Here is a 25,719-nt window from a genome sequence, read left to right on the forward strand (position 1 = left end):
ATGTCTTGATTTTTTTTTCGTTTGGTTGTCATTTGAGTGGCCAGCAGCAATGGGTGATTTCAAATTTCAACGATGTACTTTTTAATCTCGTTAAGTGAAAAAGGTTCTGAAGAGTCAAATACACGGCTGGTCACCACACCCACCGTGTAATCGAAAATTACATTCTCCTGTGTGCGTGTGTGTATCCCGTCGCGCGCATTCCGCCCAGTTGGCGAAAAATCAAAAGCATTAAAAAAATGAGGCAACCGCCGCCGATTTCCTCTGCTCTTGTGGCTTAGTCACCGCCCTTCGCGTGACTTCACGCTCTTGTTTTTGCGGTGAGTGCGTGTAAGGACCTCGCTCCGTGTTATTATCTACAGTTAAGCCCTTTCGGATACTCTTCTATACTTCAGTGTACGCGGACAGACGGACGTCGGTTTGTCTCGCTCTCGTGTTCTCGACAACAAGTTTTCACACGAATTATCTGTATTGTTTTCTATTTACGACCAGAGACTTGCGCCCCAAAAGTTTATGGTCCGTATATCATCCGTTCCCGCAGCAGCAGCTCAGGTTCATTGCAACTCCTCGACGTGGTGGTGTAGCCCAACGGGCGTTATGGGCAACAAGGCGATGACTTTCACCGAATCGCAGCTAGAGGATTACCAGGTGAATATATCATAGTGATAACTAACGACTAATTAACGACGTGTTTTGAGATCGTTCTTTGGCGGTGCGACTCACACGCACATACGGCCGACGAGACACGATCGATTAGGTTTTCAGGTTATTTTCTCGTACATACACCGTGTGTGTGTGTTTTCGTCGACGAACCACTTACCCGTTTCGTTGATCATGTTATTATTTCATAGTGGCATACTGGTATACGTATATCTTAATATGTTGTGTAGTGAGTGTGGCGAGCAGGTCGTGGACCCCGCGATGATGATAAAACCGGATACCGTGTTTCGGAGGGGTGTTGTGCGTTGTACGGGCTGAAAGTGTACCGGTATATTTTATGTCATGGTCAGACCTTCCTCAATTTGCCTGGGGGGGGGGAGGGGAAGATATTTTTGGTAACACAATCTTTGATAAATAATGATATTTTAGTATTTCTGAAGATAATTTATTATTAATTTCAGTAGTCACTATTCAATTCACAAGATATTAGATATAGCTTTATATTTGCAATATTTGATAACTAAAAATGTAATCCGCAGGAGGAACAACTGCTAATGGTTGTCTTCTAGCGTGTCTGCAGTGTATAGGTCCAGACAAAATTGGTATAAAATACATTAGCACATCGATTGGTCAACGCGAAAATCCTTGTCCGTAGAAATTTAAATTTAAAATAATTTGATAAATACTGCCATATTTCATGCAGGTAACTTATTCCACAACTGTCTTATATATTAATATAATTACTAGTTTTAAAACGAAATAAAAGATTAATTTGTACTACTATTTATAGGACGCTATAGACGCATGCGTTGTCTTCGTCTTACAAATATACAGCATACCAAAAACTGTATTGCGCGGGATCGAATCAGTCGAGCAGTGGTGATATATAGTTAAGACTCCTAATTATTTATAGGTATATAATGTAGTGGAGATGAACATTATCTGTAACACATCGTCTTTATATATTGATATAACTTTTACGAAAAGAGTTATTTTTTATGTTTTTCAGACGTCTTAAATAACTTTTTAGTTACGATATTAAAAATTTGAAAAGGATATTTCATAGCTTAAGTTCTAATTTTTATTTGGTGAAAATTTCGTTTCTTAATATGACTAGCCTTCTCGGTCATTTCTCGCGTATAACACTTTTGTTATGTACTTATATTGTGTAAGTACATTTGTAAGACATAGATCACAATAAATGCGAGTGTAACTAACAGTAACATACTTACATAATAATTACTTTAAACAACAAGTTTATGAATGTGTAAATAATATACAAATAAAGGAGAAGAGTAAAAAATATAAATTATAACAGATAAAGTTTCGTGCGGTTATTACAGATAATATTTAAAAAAAACTCTTTATATTATCTATTAATAGTAAAAGAGTTGTAAAAAATTACGTATTAGGTACTTTTTTCGAATAATAAACCAATAATTGCGTTCAGCAATTAAAAGCTTGTCTCTAACAAAAGAAATACATTACTAGCAACAAATTGATATTGAAACATTTACCGTGACAAATCATATAAAAAAAGAATCGTTCAAGTACACTAGAAAAATGTAACTGATGATAATTTTTCTGTATCTTGAACATGATATTATTATTGAGTTGATACATTTTGTTTTTGAGGTCAACATATGAAGATTAAAAAATTTTAACACTCCAAATAACTTATGATTATAATTTTATATTATATTATATTACTAGGTAGGTAATAAAAATTATATTTATAAAATCAACAGTTAGAAATTAAATCATTGAGATATTCAAAACCGTCGACTTTGCGTTGGAACCCTATATTAGAAAAAACCTGATCCAATCACCTGGTGGGGGGTAACACTAACACTAGAATAATAATCGGATATTATGTTGTATAATATAGTACCGTCAAACGCGCATCGCACACTATAATGGAATCCATGAACACGAGATTAAAATCAAACATGTGTGTTGATAAATGTATTATAAGTATCTTCCTCCGACTTTCAGTTATTTTTAGATTTCGTTTCCCCGAGACTGGACCATTCCGAGAACCACTAAATTATTTAAATGTAGAACGTGACAAAAACGGTAATATTATAATGTATAAATACTATAAATGTATATAATATTAAATGGATTTTTTTTTCGATTTGGAGTCGATGAACTGCGTGAGCATTATACGGAGGGATGACAGCTTTTCGTATAGAAGAGATGTTTATTACACGCGGTGCGGAGCGAGTTTTTTTTTATTTTTTTTTACTTTTTGGTAGCAAATCCGAAAATATTCCAAGAAAACTATTCAATTTATTTGATAATATCACCGCGGTCATCGGATCTAAAACATTCTTTTAATTTCGTTACCCTGCTATCTAACCTATATATACGAACGTTGTATACATACGAATTTAACATTGTACACGCAACACGTAGAATATTTATTCCTATATGATCGTAAATTTCGTTATTTATTGGGTCTCCTTACCTATTAATACCTTTTCCTCCCTTCACAGTGGACAAAATAAACGGCGATGATCCAAATCTTCGCTGACGGAGCGCGATGGATGTTACAATAATTGTTGCGGTAAATTGACATAACCTACGGGCTACGGTGTATAAATTGCTTGATTCGAAATCAGAGTACCTATCAAATTATCAAGAGGGGCCACGTAGTTGAGTAGTTCGGTCGCGCATTTATAAATATGTTGTACTAAACAGTAGGTACACAAAAAGCATCTGATATTTGGTTGTGATTGTGAAGATTTTGTGTAATTTATTGTTTTGCTGACCGATGATGTACCTACTAAACGAATTTTAGTAGTATTAAATTATAATATATAATTATATAATAATAATCGCGATGCGGTGGTCGTAACATGACGAAAATCAATTCGTGTACCTTTATTATAGTGAATTATAATGACCACTGGGCACTAATAATAACTGCAACGCCGATCGCTCATCACTCGAGTTTAATGATCAATGATCGTCTGCTTCAGTGGTTTGCGTCGACACCTGTCTGAATCGGTAGGCAACCTCTCCGTTAAACGACAATATTGTATTGACATATTGTTATTTGGTTGCTTGTCCAATAGGTACCCATAGGCACAATTTCAGTAAAAAAAATATGAGAGTGCTTAAGCTCTTCATTTTCTGGACATTTATGATTATGAGTCAATTGTCGAATAATATTTTTTTTTTATTCGTCTTTAATCTAGTTTCTGATGACACGCTGTTTTTAAATTTCGGTTTATAAACAGATGTTTTAATACATAAATACCAATAATATGGAACGTGCTAATTTTAAAATTGGAGGTGCTAATGTTTCTAAGTTTCTTACACCCCCCCCCCCCCACCCTAATTGCGCCTATGCCCCTAAACTACCACCTATTTTTGATTTATATTTTGTTTTTGTATCTAAAAAAAAAATAATAATAATGTGTTGGTAGGTAATACCTATGACGTAATAAATCGTAATAAATAAACTATGGCGTTGTTACTAATTGGTTGGTAGTTGAATATAAGTACTTCACACACTTAACGTCTGTAAAAGGATTATTTTAGATTTTAGCTCTATAGAATCGTAACATATCGCATCTAATAGTAACATAATATTCAACATTTAAATTGTTGTTTGGTATAATTGAATTTTTTTTCGGAGGGGATTTAAAATATAACATCCACTCGGTATGGGTGAGTTAATTTAGTATCTATAATTTACTTTATTTATTTATTGATTTCCGAGTTCATTTGGCAGACGTATGAACTGCAGGTTCTTTGCAGCACACATGGACATGACACATATAATATATTATGGTTGACTTCCGAACTCCAGTCTATTAATGTTAATGAAGAAACACCATGGGCTGACAAGTCTCCACATTTTGCTATCATTACTATTTAAAAGTACATAAGCTCGATTTGTTTGATTTAATCGTTGAGTGTTGTGATCATCGTCATAGTTTGCTTTTTTACATACAGGTGCTAGGCGATTATTGAGAGGGAGGTACACTTTCATTTTGAAACTCATTATGCTTTCAATAATTTTTAGTTGCCAATAAGGTTTTGGATATACTTGTGCATCCTTTCCTTCATAAATACTTTTCTTTCTTAATTATTCACTGATGTTATGTAACAAAACAGAAATCGACTCATGCACCTCAAATTGCCCCGTAATTTCAAACAAGTAAAAACAATGTTTATCATAATCCGTTATCCACACATCCGGAATATCCAATATTAAAAGCAAATAATCAACTATCAATAATGATGTATATTGTATTTTGTAGTTTTGTTTGTTTATATTTATGGGTATAACAATCGTATCACAATATATTATGTTTGTTGTTTGATTAAAATCATTATGCGACAACTGAACCCCTGTCCCGAGATTTAGTGCCACTTAAATTTTTGATGGGCCAAGTGCACTTTGGAGTTTGGACATAAAATATCAATATTGTCTTGTGTTTGGGTTAAAACAGTTAAAACCTGCGTATTATTATCTATTATCAATATAATATATTTAACTTGCATCGCCAATCAGTGTATAAATAAAATACAAATAATACACGGCCGTCTACGGTAATGCGCCTAGTTGGGCTGGGTCAATTAATTGAAAGGTCTGTACCGTAAAAAGTAAAAACTGTACATACCTGTACCTACGCTGTACATAATATTACACTAACATAAAATAACGTAACGTGTAACATAATGTATTTCTATGCAGACGGGAAGTTTTACAATTAAATTTGTCACATTTCGTGATTCTCGTGATTCAGTCGTCGTATATCATTTATTACTCCGTGTGTGTGTGCGTGTGTGTGAGAGAGAGATTATGACATGCACGACACACGATATCGTAAATCGTAATAGTCATTTTTTAGTTGGGAAAAAAAATCTTCATCAAGACCACCTTACAATATATTCACCATTTCACCGTGAATATAGCTACACGAGGAAACCACGATGTGTGTTTAATTTTTTTTCCCTCCTTTTACAGGACTGCACTTTTTTCACCAGGAAGGAAATACTTAGGTGAGTAATATTATAGGGCGGTAGTCACTCCAGCTCCTGTGCACATGTGTGCAAACAGGAGATGACGTATATTATATTATTTGCATTACACTTTATTTTGTGTGTGTGTATGTGGTATGTATTTGTTTTTTTACCCACCACACGTGTTTATGTAAGTCGAAGAGGATTTTACAAAAAATTGAACATTTGTGAATTATATTTCATACACTTCCATAATGGTATAGTATAATTATTATTTTTAAATAGTTATATAGGTACCTTAATACTTGTATACAAATAGTATTAATTAAAATCATCTAAAAAACCGTTTTGTTTTGAAAACAACTTCTATGTAATAAAGCAGTAAACATTTTTTATTCGTATTGTTAACCACGCGTGTTTAAGGTAAAAATAAAACCAAAAACTCTATACATTAGTATATTATGTAGAATGTAGATAAAGAAATAATTACTGTCTTATAAATTTTATTTATTGGTTATTTAGTATTATCTACTTATACAACTGCAGATGAATGCCATCCAAGAAGATGCAAGACTATAGAATCCTTTTGATACTGTTATGAAACGACTAAACAAGTTTTATTCGTAGGAAGTTAACCGATTTTACAAAAAGAAAGAAAAATTATTTTCTTTTCAAATATATTGTTATTGTAGGCAGGGTTAAAACCTGAATGATTTTTTAATGGTTTTTGTTATTATTATTTTTAGTTCAAATAACCGGTTAAATGCGTTCATAAATATTCCGATTAATTAAAACCGGTTATAAATATATTTTTAAAGGCTTTAGATAGATAGAGTGTATATTATTTTTTTTACTTCAATTTTCTTTTTACATAATATAAATGTAAAAATGGTTTGTATAATGTACAAATATTTGTTTTAATACTTTAGGTAGTCGTATTTACTATACCGTCTATACCTATAAACTATATACTCTTTACTGCAGACTATATGTAAAACTATATACTATATGTATATGACTCTGCATGTGCACTGTGTATTATAATGAAATAAACAATGCGCATTGGTGGAATTCATATTGAACAATTCATTTGACCCCATTTACAGAAGTGGATCTACAGACAAAAACAATAAACTAAGTTCAAAAATTACGTTCAGCTCCTCGCCCCAAGTTTCGTCCGCCTATATATCAGGGGAGGTCAACTTGCAGATCGCGCCTGATTAAAAAAAAACCAATATTTACTTATTAATTAGAAAATCTGAAAATACGATAAAATTATAAAATATTAAAATGTATTTATAAACATTTGGCTCTTGATATCATTGTATTTATCCATCATGTGGGCTCGTGGATGAATTCATGTTGGCCACCCGACTGGTCTATTTTATAAAAATCGTGAATTTCTTCGATAAACTTCATAATATTAAAAATGAATGACGGTCTGTAGGTACTCAATATATTTAACCAACTTACGCCCTCCAAATATGAGCACACAACAAAATATGAGTAACAAAAGAGTAAATTTCCATTTTTGCATAAATGAAAAACATTTTTTTTTAAACTAGATAGATTCATCTTTAACTACCCAGTGCTTCATATAACATAATTTATTTTTTTATTATATCGTATATATTTTATATAATCGTCAATTATTATTTTAATTAAATTTTTATAAATACATTTTTTTTAAATGTTTAAATTTGGATCCCTTAATATCTATATATATATTATCGCTGTAATTGTACGGCGTTGCATCAGCGTAATTAGCCTATTTACTTAATCTATAGATTTATAATTTACTTGATAATTCGATTGACAAAAACTTAATTTCATAAAATAAGACAGATTTTAGCAAAATAAAATATTTAATTTAAGTTCTTTGTATCATGAAACACATTTTTACTTTACTCTGCTATTTTTTAAGCATCTCATAAGAAATATATAAATTTTATAAAATCCCAACCCTGGTCATATCATATGGCATATTTACCGGTATGAAAATTGGCAACAACGCTTAAAACTTCGAATGCAATCGTGTAGTTAAAAATCAGGTAAAATTGTTCGGAATCGTGTACCTTAAAAAGGTATAGCCGATAACGAACGTACGCAAACGTGTTTTACCCAATGCAGCTTACTTGCTGTAAAAGGTTTGCGATCCCAGCAAGATACAGCTAGGCTTAAGATTTTAAAACTAAACTAATGCTTTAGACTTCTCATACCTATGTAATATGATACAATAATAATATTGATAACAAAATTAAAAATGTATAATAATAATATTAAACGTTACACTGTAAAAAGAAAAGGGAACATGACAAGTAAAAAAACACGTAAAATGTTGAGCCCTAGTTTTCACATACCATAATTAAAACTAAAAATATTTATAACTTATAGATAGGTACATTTATTACACAACTGATGAAAAATTAACAAATTGCTATTAAGTTAGTAAATATGATAAATAATTTAAGCAAATATTTATTTAATAGTATAAATTACTACTTGTTTATATTATACGAAACAAAGAAACTAATACGTTATGATATACTTAATGAGTTTTCACCTTTTCTAACAAATGAGCTACTTTGGAAATTATCTGCAGGTGATCGACCACTATATATTTATTTGGATATATTATTTTTATTATTACACGCACAATAACAAATTGTATGATACTATTTTTCTAAATTATTCTTTATTTCTCCATCTGAAAATTATATTATTTTTCTTTTACTTTTTACTTTGTATATTATTAAGCGTGTTATTGTTAATAAAATATAATATAAAAAAGTGTGTTCAAGATTACGTGATAGACCGATATTGGTAAAATTAATCTTTAATACGATCGTTAAATATATACCTCTGAAGATCGACCCTTACTGGCTTAATATTCTACCTAGTATATATAGTTTATATGCCGAGTGATTCTTTGAGCATGCTAACCAGCTAACCCCCACATTTAAGCCTTAATAATGAATTTATTCAAATTCTTGATTTCTTTTTGTTTTACTTAAGGAGTGTCTTATGTAGTCGTACAAACTTCTATTTTTCAAATGAGAATCCCATTTTTTAAATGAAAATTATAGAATGAATAATTTCTTTTATATGTTTAAATATATACCCTATTCAAAATTCGAATGCGTAGTTTCTTAATTATTTAAGTGTTATAGTTCTAATAAGAATAATAGTCGTTAAAAATGATTTTACCATTTCCTTAAAAATATAAAATAGACATAATATTGGAACTATTATTTATTATGATCGGGTTATTTTTTTACGTATATTATTGATATTTATAGATTAATATAAATGACTAAAATGTTCAAATCATCATAGCCGCCATATTTTATAACCACATTATCCATGGAATTGTTATCCTTAAAACTCAATAACTACCTGTACGAATTTTGAATAATTTAGATTTGAAAAGGGAGGTTCTCATTAAAAGAACAGAAATTAAAGGCAAGATTATTATCTAGGGCATCTCACGGGCTTTTAATTTAATTTTAATTTTAAAGCGAGTTATGAATATTTTAAAATTGTAAATTATTTGCGGTATATCTTAAAATACTCATAATTCGGTTTAAAATTAAAATATAATTAAAAACTCATAGGGTGCTCTAGATAATAATCTTTTCTTTCATTTTTATAATAGGTAAATTCACTCTAAATTTTAAACTAACGGAGCTAAACGTGATCTGCTGAGCGTACAAAATTTGCTATGCTGCGCGCGCTTGTACGACATAGACAACAAGACAAGACACGCAGGTGTGTCTTCCTCTGCATTAGTTACACATATTAGTATATTACATTTAAAATATACTATATTATACCCAACTCAAACCACACCGTAGTTATTAAATCATTATCAATATTTCATCAAATGTTTGAACAGTTTAACATTAGAGGGGAAGATACAGAATGGACGTCGAACATAACGGCTAGAGAAAAAAAATGTGATCCGAATAAGGAATAATTGATTATACTTATTTCCGCCCAGAATGTTACCAGAACGATATGTATAGTTATCAATTTATCATACAAAATAAAATAGTAGTAAGGTACAATAAAATAGTAAAGGTAGGGGTGCCAATGTATTTTGAAACACTTATGGTTATGACGATTTCATTTTGGGTTAACACGCACCCACCCATTAACAAAAAAAATCCTTTTCGAAACGATACAGATCAGCGATTCCTTTAATAAATAATATTATAGAATAACACACTGTTAATTTTCTAAAACAATTCCATACATACTGGTAAGCCGTGACCAGTAAGGCCGCAATAGAAATAATAAACATTAAAATTTAGATACTTACAAATTACAATCAACGGCATAAAGAAGTTTTGAGTGTTGTTTCTTCAAATAGCTCTTTCTGTTGAGTAATTTGATGTTGGCGTCAACACAAATATTCTTAAGGTAATTTAAAATCTGTACAAGATTCATACAACAAAGACTGACAAAATTAACTATGAACATGTTGTCATTGGTGGTAGGTTTATGGAAAAGAATGACACGTTAGCATGTCAAATAATATTATTAGAGTTGGATTCGTAGTACTGTTTAACATGATACAATATAGTACATAGGTATAGTAAATCAGCTACCTAAAGTATTTAAAAATGTTGACAAGACTACGCAGGGACTGACGTACCGCTGTATTGTAAATTACGTGTCTTCCGGATCACTGCAATACTATAATGGATGTGTTAAATCTGAATCCTGAATAAAAAATCATTGTATAGCCATTGCCATACATAAAATTTGTTCAATTTGGGGGGGGGGCTTAAGCCCTGACTATTTATACATTGAGTTTTAAATAGTTTGTGGGATATTAATAAATTGGGGGGCTAAGTCCCCTTAGTACCCAGCAATTTGTACCTATGCTGCCAATCTATATTACTTACTTTAGTGTTTACTGTTTAGTATATACTCTAAACTTAAATATATTTTATGATGCATTATTGCTATTCAAGTTATTATACTTATTGCAAAGAGTTTTTATTTTAAAAATGCAATTTTGTATATAAAATATAATAATATGCTTAAAGTTTCAAATAGCCACGGATAATATTTTTAAATTACAACCGACTAACTAAAATAATTATTTATCAATTTATTTTTTTATAGTTTTTGGTTACACGGAACTGCTTAAAAATGTGCAGCCCCCGGCTGTAATTTAGAATTAAATTTCGTTGCTGTAAAACTGCTCTAATAATTAGAGTCTAATTAATACGTCATGTTAAATAAATTGATATATACGCGCTGATAGGTATTTAAATAAAATATAAAAGGTATATTTCCACGCACGCTTCAGTACTGCAGCAATTTTGTAAGCTTGTACTTAAATTGTAATTACGAACGCACTGCAAATATATAAAAAAAAAAGTATTCTTGGTTTTAACTATGCTAAATAACATTCGGTTTCGTTTTGTTTTTGAAGAGTATATAAAAGGTACAGAGCGATTTGTCCCGAAGTGGTGCCCAAGAAAATGACCGGTGACGAACCGGTGAAAATCCGTGTGCCACAAGAACGAATCGAACAGCTGCCAGAACTTAAGGTACTTTAAGATATTATATATATTTATGTTTAGATTAATTACGTAGCTATTTAATTTTTTGTCGCAGTGAAATTCATCTATATCTACTTGTATGATATTATATTATTAACTAGGTATATATGTGATGGAAAAATACGAACTCTTTAACGTTATTTTCACATTGCTAATATTAAATTATAATACAACTATTATTAAATATTTAAAATGTATTACATTTTAAAAGTGCTCTATTGAAAATGTTTAAGGTATAATGGATGCGTATATAGGGTTAGAGTAGGTATATATACAATTCCCAGCGCTATAGTATAATGTCGTTATTTCTGTACTTGATCGAGATCAAATCTTTATCATGCATCAATAACCAAAAGGTTAGGTACTCAAATTTCGACAGACTGTATCTAGTGTAACAAAAAAGTGCTCAGTGGCTTGGTGAGGCGCACTCGTACGCTCAACCTGCGGAAACGCACTGAGCGTACGTACCGGCCGCAGTTGCTAGCTCCCGGATGGGTGACCACCCGGGATTTTTAGCAACATATCCTAGCCACACATACACAAACACGTGTTACAACCCTACCCACTTAAAAACCTACAAAAAAATAACCCTTACCGTACCACTCCACACCCAATGGCCTATGTGGCCGCGGGTTCCCCTTAAAAAAAAAAGTGATCTTTATCTGTATACTCATATTTTGTATAGGTATTTTTAACGTATACGCGAATAAGCGATGCATACTTGGCTCCCCCCACATCTGCATAGTCACGCCCATCAGCCAATGATAGTATAAATGTATAGTATAGTACTTAGTATGAATAGTGTGATGGTCCTAAATATTATCAATAAAATGTCACAAAAATGTCTATAAATTAACACCACAGATTAAACATAAAAAGGTACTTATTACCAACTAGTTATGTTTAAAAACAAGTTTGGAAACGATCATTAGACTAAGTAAAGTTTATCAACGGTAATGTTACGATATAATTAATTAGGTAGACGATTAAATATTTTATTTGATAAATGTTCAACATTCAACATTGTTAATATTATTTCCTTATTTGTCTAGTTATAAAAATATGAAAACGTTATGATTAAAGCGTTTTCAAATTCTTTTAACAACTTATACTATTCACAACAAAACGCGTAAAGTTATTAACTTTTTTTGTTAATCTGTTAAATATGTATAAAATCTGACTCTATACTATATAAACTATAGTATCCCTCCCTCTCAATAGGACGAAATGTGGTATTCAAGTCATTTATCCGCTAATTATATTACATAATACAATTAATTTTTGTTGCAGGAGAACCCATTTAAAGAACGTATATGCCAAGTATTCTCGAAAGAAGGTAATGGGTCGTTGAGTTTTGAAGATTTTTTAGACTTGTTGTCTGTGTTCAGCGAACAGGCTCCTAGGCAAATCAAAGTGTACTACGCCTTTAAGATTTACGGTTAGTTGGCAACTAATAATATTTGTATTAAGTGATTTACAAATTAGTAATTGTAATCGGTAGGTATAGACACTAGAAAGACGATAGACTTAAGTTTAGTATTTCTACTACTTTTTAAATTTTTGACAAAATATTAAGGATTGCTTTTTAAATACAAGTATTATACTCTGTACTCAGTAGTATAGACTATATAAAATCTACGTGAAGTGGTGGAAAAACTATATACTAATAAACTATACATATTTAGACACTTAGTACACTATTCCAGTGGAGTCGTCAGGGCAATCGACCCCTCAGATATAATCCAAGGGAGTCAAAAGAATAACTTTGTCCCCCTCTACTTTATTTAAATTAAAGGGTATACGATCGTAAATTACCTACGTTTAATTTAAGCGTTTACGTATTCAAAATTGGTTTCATTTTCATAAATGTGCGTACTTAATAATATTAAGTTTTGTCCCCACTCATGAAAAATAGTTATTGCGCCACTGCACTATAATTCTGCTAATCCGCATAATACAAACTTTCAACTTTCAATGTTTAAACATAATACATAAACATCTTTGGAAATTAATGTTGAAGATTGAAAAATAATGAAATCAATATATCGTAATAATATGTTATCATAAAAAAAAAGAAAATTCTAAATATGATCAGTTTTGTAAAAATGCTATAATTTATTTATTATTCACAAATCCTCGAAATTGCACGATATTAAAGTTAGTTTAGGTTTCTAACATGTGAGGTGTGTTACAATGTACAAGATTTAAGAAAACGGTTAATATTAAAAATATGACTCCCTCCTACATTTCAACATCTGGTGCATTGACTACGCGCTATCGTTAAAGTAGTTTTGCACCTTTGCCAATAATTCAATTGTTATATATCTAACACCTATACTTTATTCTAATTTGTATAAATGATTCAAAAATTTTCGTATCACAAAATGTTATTTTTAACGGTGTCCGTGGGCGGCTGTAGATTTCGACGACGATCATCACATCGGACCGGCCGACCTCGAACAAGTGCTTAAGCTGTTGACGCGCAGTCAATTATCGGCAGAGGAGATCGTTCAGGTGTGCGAAAAAGTCATTGAAGAGGCAGATGTAGACGGCGACGGAAAATTGTCTTTCATGGAGTTCGAACACGTTATACTCAGGGCACCGGATTTTTTGGGCACTTTTCACATCAGAGTGTAAGCAAACGCCACACATTAATGACAATTAAAAATCACTCGAAATGTTTACGTTTAATACTTTTGATTTTATTAGTCTAAAAATAGTATGTACAATAAGAAAACTAAGACATAATCAATTGAGCTTTGAGACATAAATATTGATAAACTATAGTATAATAATTACATTTTGGGACATGCGCTCAAGACTTAATAAATATTTTAAAACGTTTATAATATTGTTTTATGGTAGGTAATTGATACACTTGTTCAAGTGTACAACTATAATTTAGATAACCTAAATTTACACAATTTCTTGGGCTGTAGTGATGTGTTTTACAATTAAAGGAACAAACAAACAACATATGGTATGATAAATTCTCAAAGTAAAAATATTTTTCATTTGTAAATTTCATCAAATACAAATTCAGGGACTGGATACAAACAACTTAAGAAACACAAATGTAAAAACTAATCATTATGTATTACATAAATTGAAACATATTTTTTAAAGATTTAATCACTTTTTGCCATTTTTTGAGTACAATAAATCAATTAATACTAAAACATTTTTGTCTTTTCTAGTCTAATCAAACAACTAATTACTAATTATTTTATTAAAATAATCAGTCAATTATGTGACAGTGTTAAAGAGATATTCAAAATAAAATTTTAAAGTAATTATTTGTTGCATGTATTACATGAGATGTTTCAGTAGTTGAAATAATGTTAATAGTATTATATTAATATTCAGCAATATTAATTATATAATTTAAAAGTTTGACTATTGAGTACAGGTATTAATATCATTAAATCCAAAACATTTCATGTTCTTTTAGTTCATTCCACACCTTACCGCACTTATTATTGTATTTAACACATAAATTATTATCATAAGCTTAATTTAATGTGTTACATGCCCTTAAAATGTTTGTCACTTAAAATTAAAATAGTTAGCTGGGAGTAAAATGTTTTGTTAAGATTAATTTGTGATACAACTTAGGGTAATGTGGGGTTATTATTTATAAAAGTTATAGACTAGATTTTTCAATACTCTAATCAAGATGGAAAAAGAAAATAAATAAATTAAACATACAATTAATTTAATTTTATAATTATACAAGTTAATAATAATAATAGTTTAAAAAATGTATTATTATATTTTAATTTATTTAACTTAATAAATAATAGTTAGCCACTATTGACTACTTATATTAAACCCAATACTGATTTCTTCTAAGCATTGGATTATTTTGTTCAGTACCATCAGCACTGCTACTGTATTCTTCGTCAGCAGCACCATATGGATACCTCATATTAAAATCAGTCTCTGGTTCAATATGTTCTGGTGGACCCAAAGCTATTACTTTACATCCATGATTTTCATTCTTGTCTATCCTAGGAGAAGTGGTCATCAAATCATCAGGCGGGCAAGGTAATGGCATGGGATTCATTTTATCCAACTCTTCTGCACGTTTCTTGGATCGACACCGAATAAGAACTACAATGACAAGGGATGCTACCACCACAGCCATAATGAACCCAACGCATAACAAATAGTCATCACTCATATTTGGTCTTGCTATTTCTACAATATCTGATTTTTTGCTAACAGATGTTGAAGAGTACTTAAATGTGGTAGTAAGTAAATGAGGCGTTGTGGTGGAAGGAGGTTCAGCAACAGATACGTGAAATCGCAATTCACCAATTGCTGGTTGCACACCATTTGCTGTTAATAAAAATGGAAAACTGTCTTCAACTGGTTCCAATACTTTTTTTGCCACAAAATATACTATTCCACTAGCTATTTCTCCATGAGAAAATTTAGTAACATCGACTTCACGAATTACTTGTTTGTCTCCAGACCTTCTAACAATTTTTTTCAATTTTCCAAACTTTGGTTTTCTTAAAATTTTATACTTTGGATCAGAACTTGTGGTTTTTGCTAACATTTCAGCATTCAAAACTTGGACACCAAGTTGTGATTTCAATCCTGTTAAAGGGTAAAACGCCCCGGTTTTTACCAAAGGTTCTACACTGACATTTAACCACAAATCTCTAATTATAGGAGATTGTTCACAATGCATTTGAGCAGATAATCTTAATGCGTCTGCTGCAGAAGTCAGGTCAGTCTGTCTATAAATTACTCTACCATCTTTTAAATCTTTGTGAGAAAATAATTTTGATTTTGTGCCATTTACATAAACGACACCGTGCCTAGGATTCATTGAGATATTGTAAGCAACTGAATCTTTGTCTCCATTCGTCTCCACTTGGAACAGTTTTTCATTCACTACAGTTTCATATGTTCCTTGAAGTAATGGCAAAGGTAGCGATACAGTTACATTTAGAGTAACAGGTATGACATAAATTTGAAAGACCTTATAGACTGGATTAAACTGACCATCCCAAACACGAAAATAAAATGTGGTAGGTTTCAACTGACCATCGTGTTTGTAAACTACTTCACCGGCATCAATATCAGCTTGAGTAAATCTAACAGAATTCTTAATACCAGCCAAACAGATAGTTCCATAGGCGGGTCCAGTTACAATATCATAAACAATTTGTTCAGGTGGGGTATCTGGATCTTCAGTTAATAGTTCTGATCGAGTCAATGTTACAGATTGTCCTTGAACAAGTCTCAAATTTGGATATGATTGAGTTAAAAAGAATGGTTGGTCATTTACAGGTGTGATGCTTACTGGAATGGTGACATTACATAATGGAACAGCTGTAGGATCAATGTCCAAGTAAACCGAAAATTCTAAGCTATCAGACAAGGTATCTGAATGATCATGTACATATCTAACTTGATTACGTCGCATATGACCTTGAGAAAATGTTCGTCGGTCACAATCATCATCAAGGCACACATGGCCATGCTTAGGTTCATTTGTAAGTTCAATTTTGATAGTTGGCGATCTAATGCCAATGCTATTCACTAAGAATGTTAAAATAGCAGTAGTATTTAAGTCAATAATTGTTGATTCCCCTTCTTTAACCACAAGTTCTTTAGTTTTATCACCAATTAAAAGCTCTTCAAGACCACCAGATGATACAGTAATTTCTAGATTGAAAGTCTAGAAAAATATAAAAATATTATATGAATTTAATTATTTATAAAATATAGGCAGTTGTTTATAATCATTTAATTTGACTTACTTGATTTGTAATTGGAGTTGCATATTCACAAATGGCATCAAATGTAAAAAAGTCATTAGTGGTGTTACTGGAAAAATATTTTGAAATATGATGATACCACACAGCTGATTCATTTATGTTTTTTTGTGTAAAATTTGTAATAGCCATTTGATTAGAATCTTCATATGAAGCACTCTTAGACACAATGCCATATTTTGGTGCATTTCTTACAATATAAGTAACTTGATAATTTGGATCATCACATTGAGCCATTAAATGGTCAATAGTCAATTGACGACCTAGCATTGGAAATACTCGCAGTGGATTATTGACTAAAATTTTCACAGAGGCTTGTTCTGTTGTTATTTTAAATTGTGTAATTCCCGTAGAATGAAGACCATCATGGGCTGATAGTTCCAATTCGCCATCACAATATTCTCCAGAGTGTTGAAAAAAGACAATACCCTGATCAATTTGTGCTTGAGTAAATCTCTCAGCACGTTGCAAATCTAAAATCACATGACCACATCTAGACGACGTCACTACAAAAGTCAAGTTGGAAACATCTGTGTCTTTGTCTTCAACAGCTGAAATAACGCAATTTTTTTTGTAAAAAAATGATTTTAATTGGAATTTTTGTTGACATACTTAAGTTATCTGAAGTTATAAGTCCAATTCCACCTTTCCAAACTTTAATTCCAGTATTTCTTATAATCAATGGTCTTTGATTGTTTACTGGATTAATTTTAACCTCAATATCAACTGGAGCACTTTCTTTTTCATCAGACACGCCTACTTTAACTGAAAAACTATCGTCAGTACTCTCAGACCCATCGTGAACATACTGAAATATAAGGAAAATAAAACAAGTTAATACAGACTTTGGATGAGTATAATTTTAACCAACCATTATTTGTGATCGTGCTAGTTGTTTGGGACTCCAATAATCTATAGTTGGATCAAAAGTATCAGCAGTAGTGCGTACAATACGACCATGGTTTGGAGCACTAACCAATGAATATCGAGATACTCTGTCAGTATAATATGAACTCATAACTGGAAATGTATCGGCACTCAAAGTCACATTTCCTCCTTCAATAACATTAAGCTGGGAGCTTGTTAAATATACATTTTTTGGCACAATTACAAAGCTTATCTGTTAAAAATAATTTTTATTTGTATTATGAAGTAAACATTATAAAGTAGATATTACTTACAACTAGACCATATAATGAAACAACTCCATTAGTAATATCAACGACCAATCGATCAGTACTCTGATTCATGGTTGATTGAACATAGTAAAGGTGGCCACTATTTATAAGACTTTGATTGAAAGTGGTTAAATGATTGTTTTCTGGACTTCCAGGGTCTTCTTCGTTGGGTTCTTTTTCTAAATAACCATATCGTGGAGGTTCTTTTACCAAGTACATAATATCTGAAGGTGGTACCATGTTTTGTTTTACCTACAATTAATTATAATTAAAAATCTAAAACATAGAAAAATAATAGTATTATTTTTTGTACTTCAAGATATTGTCTGGTAACTGCAATAGTAGTAGACTCATCAACTATTATTGGAGAGTTCTTAGTGACTTCAAGTGGTTCCCAATAGTGTTGTGGTAAAAGCCTTATATCAAACTCTAATTCTCTAGATACAGTACTACCAGCGGATACACGGATGGTTACTCTATCTCGAACACTTTCTACATCACCATTATGTCGGTAACGTACATGACCCGCTTCAAGTTCTGCCTGACTAAATATAGTAGTTTTCAAAGGCTCAAGGTTAGAACCAAGCTCAATTTCTCCTTGGCCAGGACCATTTATTACTTGATAACTAAAATAAAACAATGGAAAATAAACACAAAAATACATGGAAAATTTATATTATACACTTACTTAATTTTATCAGAATGTATGTTTAAATTTGTATCAGCATAAATGTGATTAGTGGTGATAGTAGCAGATCCTCCTTGTCGCAACATTAACTGGGAATTATTTAATACTTTTACAAATGGTGGGGAAGATTCAACTTGAAGTTTGAGATCAATAGAATGTTTTCCATCAAACACACCAAGTTCCACAACACTATTTCGATTTTGTTTGGTATCAGCTGAAAACTCATCTCGGTAAATCAATTTTCCGTTGTTTACTTCTTCCTAAAAATGAAAAGTATTAAAATTATTTAGTACAACATGATTAAGAAGTAAATATTGCTGATTAGTCAAAGAATACACACTTGAGTGAATTTCATAACTGTTGTAAAAGGATCATTTACAGTATTCAAGATCATTCCATTTGAAATTGAATTTATGGTAAAAATTAGTGATGATACTGGTGTATCAATATCTTTGTCTTGACATTGTAAGTTGTGATTAGTTATAGTTCTATCACTACCTGTGACTACACGTAGATTTTCCTCAGTCATGCAACTTGGTGGATTATCATTGATTAGTTGAACGGATATATTGACTTGGCCAACATACTAAACACATAAATATTTATATTATTAACATGATCTTAAGGTATAACAAATTAAAAAAAACCAACTTGAAAATTGGCATTTTTCGAAGTAGCTAAAAATTTAAAATGATCATGATTATTTTCAGATCCATCGTGCGAATAAGATAATGTACTATCATACAGGTCATCTTCAGTGAACACAGTTACATTTTTAACTGTACTGTTATTAATGAGTAAATGTAAATAACCATGCTCTGGACCAGATAAAATTTCATATCGTAATTGATTTACACCAACACACTTAATTGAGATATGTTTATCAGTCAATGGAGATGAACTACCTTCTATAACCTGAAATAAATTAGAATTGTTACAATACAAAAATACCAATAGTAGATACATACATTATTAATTTGCAGGGTATGTATCTTAAAGAAAATGTATATACATGTATTTTTAAATATTGATTATTTATATTTCCTAGGCATACAGCCAGGTCCACAATATGTCATTAACCATATAATTAGCACACTATAATTTATGCATATTTCAACAGTTTGATGGTTAATATTCTAATATTCACATGATAATGGTCCCATTGTAGTGACTATTGTGTTTACTAACTTCAAATGAACATGTGGTGAGATCATATACAGTGAATCCACACCAAACAGAAACCTCTAAATAGCAGACATTTTATTTGGAATCAGAAATTTCACAATTTTTACTAAGGAAACTTTTAAATGCATGAAATGCTTTTATGGAATTTAAATTGTTGGTTCCAATAGTAAATAAAGAATACTTCAGGATCGCGTAAATAAAAGTTTACACTATTAAATAAAATTGAACTATGATTGTAGTATCTTATCTTAAATTTTCAATCATTCAAAATTTATCCAAACTTGAAGATATTTTTCTGGTTTATCTCAAGTTAATATATAAATATACTCTGTATAAAACTTGACCTGAAAATGGAGATAAGAGTCTGAATATAAAGCTGCAGAAAAGATATATTTTTTACATAACAAAGATTTTAAGTGATTCTTAAAATTTTGAGAAAAATCAACTTTTTAATTAGTAGACAACTCCAAATTATTCACAAAACTTAAGTGATCAATGAGTTTGCTATTTAAAGGTCTAAGTATAGTATGATTTAGAATTTTGATTCTCAATAAACAAATATACCTTTAAGAAAAAATATTTTTACTTATTCTGTATATATTTTTAAGTTAGCTTTATTCTGAATGGATAAATCTAAAATTTTAACTCATAAATATTAACTATATAAAAATTAATAAACTAAATAATTACCTCTAAAGGATGGATAAAAGCAGAAACGGCTTGAATCAATAATGGACTTGGTGAATATTCAAAATTCAACAACTTAGACACTATTGGTTGACAACGAGGAGCACTTATTTTAACGTCAAACAAATCTGTTGCAGGAGAGTATGTGTCATGGTGTAGTTTTAAAGTTAAAAGTCCAGAATCAACGTCATTTTGAGTCCATGTTTCACCATCAATCAAGGGTTTATTCCTAAAAATACTTAATTATAGAAAAACATTTTTAACGTCAAATTTAGACAAACCTTAAATATAATGAAGCGGTGTGTGAAGTTTTAGTTAATTCATAAATTATAGAGCTCGGATGTAAAAGTATTGGATGGGTCTGTACTTTAATGGAATCACTATTCACAGCAGTTTCACTAGATGCATGCCATTTTAAAGGACCAAAGACATCTACAGTCAAATGTACTTCAACAAAATTAAATTCAAATTTATATGTATCACCTAATTTTACTTGGCCAGCCCATACTTCAAACTAAAAAAAAAAAAAAAAACAATCATTACATATCGTTAACATTTATAAGTATGAAGTACTCATTATTAAATTTACTTTAAAGAAATCTTTTGATGGAGATCCTTCACTATTATGCACATAACTGACAAGTTTTTTTTCCAATTGATGATTATTAAATACAGTAATTTTATCTTGTGCTTGCTCTCCGTCAATTAATTTAAGTGCTCCAAATTTTGGATGTTTTACAACCTAGTAAATATGAATACATTATTTCAAAAAGCTTATACATATAATAACTAAATTTTTACTTTCAATGTCAACTCGAGCGATGGATCATCAGCATTAGTTGCAAAAGTTAAATTAGATGGACTAATTACAACAGATGATTTATAAGCTAAAATAGCACCTGTATTTTGAACATGAGTCAATGATAAACTGTATACATCCACAGGTATCAATGTAATAGCACTTTCTTTTTCGCCATCTGATACCTAAGGATACATTTAAAATGAACAATAAGTCAAATTAATGAATCAATTAAGTAACTTGATTAACATACTAGTTTTCAACTAAGATTGATCTAAATGCTTACTTTTAAAGTAAAGGTAAAATGACCAGTTTCATTTGAAGTGTGTCTATAACCAATAAATCCATTATTCATCTGAGCAACTGTAAATGTTTCAAGCGGTACATTTGGATTATCTGTTGTATCTAAATAGCCACCACTAATATTCATTACAGATACAATGAGTCTTTCTGGACTAGAATCTCGGTCAATCACTACTATTTTATCCTTATCCAGCATTTTCCATGTACCCTAAAAATAATTAACAACTTAACATACAAAACATTAACGAAACATTAAAATTACTTACAAATTCAAATTCAAAAAAAAAATGCTAAGTGAAAAAATCAGTAGCTACTGCATGCAACTCACAAAGACACTAAATATAAACTAAAAAAAAAAAAAAACTCAACAAAATTAGACAAACAACATAAGTAAGCATTAAACATGACTGTCATTAAAAAAAATAAATATTTTACCTGTGCCAGAATTAAATTGTAATCAGATGGTATACGAACAGTTGGTGTATCATTTTCAGGAGTTATATTAACAGGTAACATAAATCTTTGTCGTTGTTGTAAATAATCTGGTAATAATAAACCTTCATTAGACGTAAACTCTAGATCAAGTGTTATAACATCTTGAGTACTTTCAGATCCATCATGAACATAAAAAACCTATAACAATTTTTATCATACTTAAAATATTTTTTACTATAATGATAATAATAATAATTAATTTAGTCTAGATAGCATACACAAAAAAAGTCTTATATATGTTATTCTGATGACCAAGATAACTTACAAACACATTTTTAATTTAAACTAATAATATATTATCAATACTTCCCTTACCTCATTTTTTAAAATATTAAGCATATTAAATGTAGAGATTGAAATTCCAGAAGATGATTTAGAAGACTCGATATTCAACTTTCCATGTTTAGCATAAGGTTGAACAATATGAAATTGTACACCTGCTTCTCGAACCCCATAATGGTTATAATCTAATATCAAACTAATAACTGATGTAGTTAAAGTTGCTGTAGAACCTTCAACTACAATCAAATTGTTTACAGTTAATACTTCAATTGAAATTGGTAATGGAACTTTTAACATTGCCTGTAAAATATCATTTTATTTTAGTATTTTTACTATAAAAATTAGACTATTTAGAGTATACATTATGAGTTTGAACAAATTCTGGGCGAACACATTGTGGGTCATTGTGGTTCTCGCATCCAACGCATTTAAAGGAATTTATTCCGACTTGTGAACATCCAATGTCAGGTGAATGAACACAAGGTTTCTCTGTACAAGCATACGACCAAACACATCGAGATATGAGTTTGGATGTATCTAATGCATCTGGTAAACCAAGAGCACGTCCATCGTTTGAAATTCCTCTAATGCATCCTTTAAAACTATTACCCGCTGAAAGCATACCAGAAGCTAATGCTCCACTTCTCATATTCACTTCCAGACCACCAACATACAGCTAAAATATGAAATATAAAAAATATATTTAGAATAATAAAATAAAAGAATAATATTAATTTCACTTCACTTACTATAGTTGAAAGATCTAAATGTTTTGAAGGTAGAGCTGAATTGTTTAATGCCAAACGATACCTATGTTTGGGTGCATCAATAGTAACATCGAGTCCACCAGCTTCCATAGCTACATTTATAGAATGCCATACTCCATCGTTGATAGTGACATCAGAATATAGTTCAGTGACACCAGAACCCCAGTTTTGAGCAACACGTATTTTACCACCAACAAGTTCTACACCAACGAAATCAACATTTCCACTATGTCTACTTAATGTTGAGCTTTTTTTAGAATTATAAAGTATTAATCCAATTTCGGATATTGTTTTTATAGAAAATTGCCACCTTTTTAACATAAAACATTTTCATAAGTACTTATAGTATCTATTATAATACTAATATATGCTTACTTAACATTAGTTCTTGATGTTAATATACTGGGTATAGCCATATAAGCACCATCTTCTAAGAATGATATACTTGATTCTCTAGGTGCATCAAATTCATTCACACAACCCCAAGATATTGAATGAGCATCTGCTCTACCAGTTCGCCATCGTGCTCTACTTAATACATCTAGTACTGCATTATAACGGACATCTCGTAGACAACCACGTAAGCCATTTGTATGGCCTAAGAATAATTCGGAAAAATCTCCTTGACCACCGATATACAAACCACCATACATGTTCAGTTCATAGAAACCAATAGGCAGTTTTTCTCTAAACAATAGAGAAAAAATGTATCATTTGATTTTAATAAAACCAATAAAATCTGAGGGAGTATTTACCTGACTATGTGTATTTTATCAACTGCCAAATTTAAATCTCCTTCCTTTCGTGATATGTTCACCAAATGCCAGTTGAGATCATCGAGCCGAAGTCCTCTTGGTGATGATATCTCTGACTCACCAGCTCCGAGGTTAATCTTTACCTTTAGTTTACCAGCTTCTAACAGGACAAAACAGTAATCGGTTTTGCCAGCAGCCAAAAACAGGAAAGCATCCAAATGTTTCGTACGAAAAGCAAAACTGATTTCTGTAGTGCTTTTGGCATCTTGATAAGGTACGTTAACATAACTAGATCCATAAAACGATGCTGCAAAAACAAATACAAACCGGTGATTTATGTATACAGGCCACTGTTGAACACATTATAGATAATAATATTTTACCAATCTCCGATGAACAAAACTGTAAGACACAGAGGCCAATCAACAAACTGCTGCATTTTATCGAAAACATTTTAATAGAATCATTAAAAAAGCACTTTTAACAACATTATTGGAGAGTAGAGTCTTGATGACGGGAAACAATCGGAGCAGATGGCACAAGTTAAAAATATACCTACAAGACTAGAACGCCCATAACACTCACCCCTCGTTACTCATTCACTTTCTGTTAAACTAATTACTAATTTGTCTAAATTTAGCCCCCTTTCTCTAATCACTCATCAGTCCTCTTTCAGATCTCCCGAAACGTGATAACAGTGATTTTTCGATTTTCGTGAGATCAGTTGCACCAACGTTGAAACCCAAAATCCCACCGAATCGTGTGTAGTGTCACGTATGGTAACAGAACAATTTAATATGGGCAATATCATAGAACAGTAATATGAAATTATGTAACCAGAAATATGTTATATTTATTTATTTTTTAGTTAACCATTTAACCCCAAAAATTCATCATTCAAAATTCAAATTTGTTTTTTTTCGTTACAACTTAACCGTGTAAGACTGCGTTGTTATAAACCCTTGCGTAGTACATCGTATAATGTATTAAATATACATGAAATATGACATAACATGGTGTTGTGAAAATTTTAAAATAAACCCAGGTTTATACCTTGGTCCTAGGTCATGTATATAATCATCATATAGGTACATAAAACCTTTACTTTTAGTTTTTACTAGGTTATAGAACAGGGGTGGCCACAACGAGGCTCACGAGCCGCATGCGGCTCTTAAATCATTTTCGTGAGGCTCTTGAACCAAACTTAGACTAAAATTAAAAGTAAATAAATGTTCCTTCATTTGTTTTAATATGAAAAATGTATCTTTAATTTGGCATAATTCTAGTTTAGCAACCTATCGATGTTTAAAAATTTTTTTTTTCCAAAATGTGTGTTTTAGGGTGCTTTATAAGAATGTAAAAAAAGAAGAGCCCGGACAAACTTAGTTTTGAAGTTATTGATCAAAAACTTCAAAAACTTCATTTTTTCGTTACGCGCATTTTTTTTTTAAAAAAAATACTTAGAATTGAATATTTTTAGATTTTTTTTTTCGAAATGTGTGGTTTTTAACGCTTAATAGATTGGTAAAATAAAAACTTACCTAACATACTTACTTTTGAAGTTTTTGCACGTAA

At 30.9% G+C, this 25,719-nt stretch overlaps 2 protein-coding genes across 2 annotated transcripts; one reads left to right on the plus strand and one right to left on the minus strand.

The window, feature by feature from the left end:
* Positions 1–234: 234 nt before the first annotated feature.
* Cib2 (Calcium and integrin binding family member 2) lies at positions 235–16,377 on the plus strand. The gene is made up of 5 exons (XM_015512963.2): positions 235–645; positions 5,642–5,676; positions 11,084–11,201; positions 12,504–12,651; positions 13,633–16,377. The coding sequence occupies exons 1-5, from the start codon at positions 511–513 to the stop codon at positions 13,848–13,850; spliced, it is 654 nt and encodes a 217-aa protein (XP_015368449.1). The 5' UTR covers positions 235–510; the 3' UTR covers positions 13,851–16,377.
* kon (chondroitin sulfate proteoglycan 4-like protein) lies at positions 13,894–24,894 on the minus strand. Its single transcript, XM_015512962.2, has 21 exons — positions 24,528–24,894; positions 24,145–24,451; positions 23,765–24,076; positions 23,372–23,699; positions 22,984–23,298; positions 22,656–22,922; positions 22,281–22,478; positions 21,829–22,053; positions 21,545–21,727; positions 21,333–21,485; positions 21,025–21,257; positions 20,747–20,972; positions 19,523–19,786; positions 19,212–19,457; positions 18,872–19,131; positions 18,497–18,809; positions 18,187–18,435; positions 17,877–18,125; positions 17,618–17,813; positions 16,991–17,556; positions 13,894–16,908 (listed from the first exon to the last, which is right to left on the minus strand). Exons 1-21 carry the CDS (start codon positions 24,595–24,597, stop codon positions 15,040–15,042), a joined length of 7,029 nt encoding a protein of 2,342 aa, XP_015368448.2. The 5' UTR covers positions 24,598–24,894; the 3' UTR covers positions 13,894–15,039.
* Positions 24,895–25,719: the final 825 nt, after the last annotated feature.

Source organism: Diuraphis noxia, unplaced genomic scaffold, assembly GCF_037042655.1.
Source record: "Diuraphis noxia isolate RWA-SAM2 unplaced genomic scaffold, SU_Dnox_SAM2 contig0002, whole genome shotgun sequence".
NCBI classification, from domain to species: Eukaryota; Metazoa; Arthropoda; class Insecta; order Hemiptera; family Aphididae; genus Diuraphis; species Diuraphis noxia.

Bases quoted from the DNA above. Each gene is read 5' to 3' on its own strand.
- kon (XM_015512962.2), bottom strand. From the start codon at position 24,597: ATGTTTTCGATAAAATGCAGCAGTTTGTTGATTGGCCTCTGTGTCTTA. The intron at 24,077-24,144 runs GTAAATACTCCC...TCTATTGTTTAG, and splicing joins GATAAAATACACATAGTCAG to AGAAAAACTGCCTATTGGTT. The intron at 21,728-21,828 runs GTAAGCATTTAG...ATGTATCCTTAG, and splicing joins ATTTTACCTTTACTTTAAAA to GTATCAGATGGCGAAAAAGA.
- Cib2 (XM_015512963.2), top strand. From the start codon at position 511: ATGGTCCGTATATCATCCGTTCCCGCAGCAGCAGCTCAGGTTCATTGC. The intron at 5,677-11,083 runs GTGAGTAATATT...TTGTTTTTGAAG, and splicing joins ACCAGGAAGGAAATACTTAG to AGTATATAAAAGGTACAGAG. The intron at 11,202-12,503 runs GTACTTTAAGAT...TTTTTGTTGCAG, and splicing joins AACAGCTGCCAGAACTTAAG to GAGAACCCATTTAAAGAACG.